This window comes from Lycium ferocissimum, chromosome 7, assembly GCF_029784015.1.
Source record: "Lycium ferocissimum isolate CSIRO_LF1 chromosome 7, AGI_CSIRO_Lferr_CH_V1, whole genome shotgun sequence".
Lineage (NCBI taxonomy): Eukaryota > Viridiplantae > Streptophyta > Magnoliopsida > Solanales > Solanaceae > Lycium > Lycium ferocissimum.
The window spans coordinates 34,061,901-34,067,524 of record NC_081348.1 but is presented as its reverse complement, the minus strand read 5'-3'; the positions used below and the strand labels follow the sequence as shown (position 1 = coordinate 34,067,524).

General features: G+C 32.6%; 1 protein-coding gene across 1 annotated transcript; it reads left to right on the top strand.

Moving 5' to 3' along the window:
* The first annotated feature begins 3,953 nt into the window (after positions 1-3,953).
* LOC132062744 (glyoxylase I 4-like) lies at positions 3,954-5,624 on the top strand. The gene is made up of 3 exons (XM_059455252.1): positions 3,954-4,277; positions 4,388-4,728; positions 5,426-5,624. The coding sequence occupies exons 1-3, from the start codon at positions 4,039-4,041 to the stop codon at positions 5,515-5,517; spliced, it is 672 nt and encodes a 223-aa protein (XP_059311235.1). The 5' UTR covers positions 3,954-4,038; the 3' UTR covers positions 5,518-5,624.

Genomic DNA, 5,624 nt, shown 5'->3' with positions numbered 1-5,624 from the left:
CATTTGTTCCCATTATACGAATTTCAAGATGCAGCTGGGTATGGTCTTCAATTGAAATCTGGTTCAACCAACAGATTACTAACCAATTTAGCAGCGGAATTTGATGATCGAACTCAAAGAATCAGAGTTTCTGATAGTAGGCTTTGATACCATGTTGTAATTTGAGATATAAATCTGTACCCTAATTATTCAAGGTACAATGAAGAAGAAGGAAATGAGGAGAGAGAAAATATTGAATCCTTTTCCAGAGATTATTCCAAAGTGGATCAGTACATGTGTATTTATACACCAAAATTAGTCACTACTTCTAACTACCATTTAACTAACTATTACACTTGTTAATGACATTTAACAGATCTAACTAACTCTAGAAAAGACTATTTTGCCCTTCTTAGTTCTTCTTTCAACAGCTTCTTTTTTAAAGCTACAAATGACTGAAAGAATAATAGAAAATCAGAGACATCTCTTCTACCTATTAACAATAGAAGCAACTCAAGCCCTTCATCTATGGCAGTTCATAATGACAAATAAAGTTCTCAAGAAATAGCCTGCAACCACAGATAGTATCATCTCTGGTGGATGAATCTGAGTAAAATATCTTGGGTTAGTATGAATAAACTAATCACTTCGAAATAAATAAAGCTTCATAATTTCAAAAATAAAATGAGTTCTCCACCCACCCTGATCAAATGAAGAAAAAGAATAAGCCGAAGTATTTGGAAGAATAAAAAGATACTTTGGATGATAATCCTACCTGGTCAAATAAATCAACAAAGCATTTGCAGAAGATAAACGACAGTTAAATCAAGAGTTCAGATTTTTCCTGTTCAAAAAAGAGTCCATGTTTTTTCTTGCTGAAGCAAAATTCATAGAAATAGAGCATGTTCATTTTCTAATTGAACAAAGAAAGAAGAGCAGACAAAGTGATATAACATAAACAAAGAAACACCCAAGAAAATTATGAAACGAAAATATTGCAAATCGCTCCGACTCCTCTATTTAGTCTTGTGTTCTTCATAACTCAATCGATTACTCTTTCAAAGTTATTGAGGAAATCTATTTGAAAGTCTAAATATTGTATTTTCTTTATTTAAATAATATATATATGTTGACTATACATTTTTCATTTTTTTACGTGGCTCCATTCAGTAAGTATTAGTTGTCGTGTTTTTGATGATCTACTTTTTCACGTCTTTTAAGAAATAATAAGTAAATAACTATGAGCCTGTTTGGATGGGCTTATGCCTATGAGTTTTATACTTATAAGCCTAAAAAAATAAGTTGGGGTAGTCTAACTTATTTTTTTGGCTTGTAAATTTGTTTTTCGACCTTTATAAGTTCTTTTAGATAAACTAAGTCAAATGGACTCCAATTATTTTTTTGAGCTTATTTTAAGACAAAATGACTTTTAAAATTTGCCCCGACAAACACTAAAAAAGTTTAAAACGACATAAGCAACTTATAAGCCAATCCAAACGGGCTCTATATTTGCTAATTTAGTTGCTAATTTAGTTTGCCTTAAGACAGAATTTTGCCTGTCTTAAGCTAGAGTTTTGCAGGCAAATAATTCTGCATTGCGAAATACAAACTCTGTCTTGCGATTTTTTAAAAATTTTGTGAGCGAAAGTTCCAGTCCAGAACCAAGGGGTTTGTGGCGTTTGTAGCGAAGGTCAAAAATTAAAAATCACCGCCGAATAAGGGCAAATTGCTCTTGGTATATTGTATTAAGCCGCATAAATTCTGAGCAACTACTTCCCCTGCAATGCTATAACTCAGTGGTGCACCCCATAAATCTGGCCACATACAGCTTTCGGCAACTTGCAAACAAAGTATGATTAAGAAATGAAAAAACAATAAGATATAAGTATCTTTAAACTAAATTATCAACAAAGCAAAAGGCATGGGACTCTTTATACCATTAACCGTTCCAATCGTCCGAATATAGAAGACTCGTAAATTTTGAGAGAAAAAAGACTGATGAGAAAGAAAAAATCTGCCCAGCACAAACACAACTGAAGAAAGACTCTCTGACCAGAAGAAGGACCAATTTGGAGCAAACAGAATGCATCAGTTTTGCTGAGAGAATAGAGTAACAGAGAAGATATTAAACACAAGAGAAAATTGAGAGACGATGAAAGAAGGAATAGTGTTTGGGAAGTAAAAGTGAAAATGGATGAGGAAACCAGGAGATAAACACGTGTACCCAAAAGAGGAAACGTGTAAGTGCTCATATTATAATGCATACACGTGTTCGTACATCTTCTTGGTACAGTTCTATTTATATTTAGTACAACACTTTACTGCAGTGTTCGTCCCTTAGCTTGTTCACTTCTAAATATGGTAGGTAAAGGTAAATATAAGCTGGGATAAGTCTTGAATCTTGAGTAACATGTGCTTCTTGTGAGAAATGAATTTCTGACAAAAGAATCAGTAGGAAACTTAGCTATTGCAAGGTACAGCTCATGTGTACAGTGTAGGAGGACATCAAACCATACTCGGTGGATTAGAAAAGAAAAAAAAAAGTTCATTTCTGGCAAATCAAATAATTTAATTTTAGCTTTCACAAATAAAAGTGAAATACAAGTTAAGTAATCACAAATAAGTAGTAATTAATAATTAAAAATTACTAATATTAATAACATGTGTAATTTTATGTGTCTAATTTTATGTATCTTATTTTATATGTCGGTGTCTAACTTGACATGAAGTTAAATATAAAAACAGAGATCTTTCCGCATACATAAAAGTACCCATAGAATTTGTGTTTATTAAAGACATACCATGACATCTTTACAGGAACAAGAGTATATTACGTACTATGGGAAAATAGTAATTAAAGTTAAATATTTTTAAAATAGAGAAATGTTTTATTCTTTATTTAGTTGATGATGTCTTCTACACGTCACCTCATGTGTAGTTCTGTCGTGTCGGGTATGGTTTGTTTAAAAAAAAAAATCTCTGTGACTTTAAAAAAATAAGTCTACCCACTTTTTTAAACGAATCAGACCCGACCTACTAGAAAAAAAAATACTATGTCGCCTTAAAAAGTATGTCTACTCAAAAAAATGGGTAGATTTGTTTTTTTAAAGTCACGTGGCATTTTTTTCAAAAAAAAAAAAAAAAAAAAAAAACTAAATGATTTTTTTTTAAAATCTCGTTAGCAAAAAGGATATATTTGCACCATTTTGTAACAGCAGGGTATATTTGCATCATTTTGTAACGAGGGGGTATATATGCTCTAAATAGCAAAGTTGAGGGGTATATTTGCACCTTTCCCCTATTTTTAATAATTGATGGCGGTGAGACTCGAATTCATGACCTCTTGTCTGCTTTGATACCATATTAAAATGTTTGACTATCACATCTAAAAGTTTAAGCTGTTAGAGAAACAAACACTTTTATTAAGTTCTGAATAAGATGTACTCGACACTGATCGTGTAGATGGTATAAATCCCAGATATTAATTAATACTAGTCTACTAATTACTAGTAAGTATTTTTGAGTGAAATTAAGGCCCCGTTTGTCCATTGATACCAAAAAAAAAATTCACTTTTTTTTGGAATTTTAGAGTTGGAGTTGTGTTTGGCCATAGTTTTTGAAATTGTAGTTTTTGGTGAAATGTAGTTGTAAAAAAGTGAAAAAAATTTGAAAAACAAGTTTTTTGAGTTTGGTATTCGGAATTCTCATAGCCAAACGCTGATTTAGGAAAAAAGTGAAAAAAATTTCCTGAATAAAGTGAATAATTCTTATGGCCAAACGGGGGCTAAGTAGGGAGAAGATAGGTTATGTTTGGCCTTAGCTGGATAATTAAGGGAACAAATTAAATGCCCATCGTACGTTCTTACCTAACCCCACCCACCCTGACCTGGTCTCTGTACAACTGAAAGAGCTCATTCGTGCTTATATATGTGTGTGCACTTATATGTAAAGTTCCTCACACAATTAAAGGAGTATTCATTCATTTCAATCTACTTTATTATTCCAAATACATTATCTTAGCTATACACTTAAAAGTGTGAAAGAGTGGAGAAAGAAAGAATGGGAAAAGAGATAGTGAGAGCAGAATCAGGTGATGAGTCAACCTTTAACTGGTCATCAGATTCATCATCAATAACATCATCCGCATTCGACCAAGAGGAAAATAGGATGCCTTTGTTGGCATTGAACCATGTTTCCTATGTTTGCAAGTCTGTTCCCAAAAGTGTCCAATTCTATGTGGAAGTTCTTGGCTTTGGTCTCATTCAGAGGCCCTCTTCTTTCGAATTTGAAGGAGCTTGGTATGTTCATTAATTTGCCATTCTCCATGTGTATTCATAGTAAGTTGAGTGCTTACGAAAATATATAATTAATTTCCTTCTTTTTTAAAAAAATAATAATAATTTTACAGGTTGTTCAACCACGGAATTGGAATACATTTGTTAGGGGAAAAAAATGCACCGTCAAAGCAGGGGAAAATAAACCCAAAAGACAATCACATTTCATTCCAATGCTCAGATATGAACCTTATTATTCAGAGATTGGATGAGATGAAGATCGAGTATGTTACAGCTATTGTGAAGGATGGTGGAATCACAGTGGATCAACTCTTTTTTCACGACCCAGATGGCAATATGATTGAGATATGCAATTGCCAAAATATCCCAATTCTTCCAATTTCCTCTTGTCCTCTCAAGAAGCTCTCCAATCTTCCAACATTTAACCAAGCAACAATTCCAAATTCTTTCTACGGTATGCACATCTCTTCTTGTTTCAGTATCCTAAGGAGTATATTTTATTAAGAAAAAAAAAAAACCTTCAGGCGCACAAAGTAGTATCTCACGTTCACCCAAGATGGTAGGAATGATGAGGGGCCGCACGGCCAAGGGGTGTGACATAGTTGTCTACCTTGCGCACGTATTAATGACTGGCTTCACAACCCGAACCCAAGAGCCGAATTCAGAATTTAAGTTTTTGAATTTTGAATAAAATATTTATACATATTAAGTGAATTTCTTATATCAATATAGATTTTTGCTAAAACTATCCGTAACTAAATCTAGCGTGGGGCCTACTGAATTATAGGTCACATGGAGTTCAACCCTTCTTATATTTAAAAAAGAAAATAATTAACTTCCATACACTGTTAGTGTAAAAAAAAATAAAAAAGTATATATACTGTTAGGTCATCCGAAAAAAAAAAAAGTTGCAAGTAGCTGTGCATGATAAATTGGATATATAGTGTGAAATTTCTTTATATTGTCTATGCATATAAGTTGAGTCCTTTAAAAAACTAGTTTCATAATGAGGACAAGTTTTTTTTTTTCCCAAACTATCTATAAGTTTGATTAATTCTCAACGGCACTGGAAGGAGAAGAATTAGACGTGAACCTTTTATTTAGTACAGTATTATAGTACACGATCTAATTTTGCGTGTTTGAAAATGCAGGGAACGGAAACAGTAAGAAGAATTGCGTTGGAGAAATGGAATATCTTATGATGGAGAGCTTAGCCATGAATATGATGGACATTGCATTTTGAATTAATTATACATAGCTTGTACGAGAGGAGTCTTTTTTTTTTTTTTTTTTTTTTTTTTTGTACTGTTGCCACTGGATATATTAATAAAACCACTTTTTTTAGAGGAT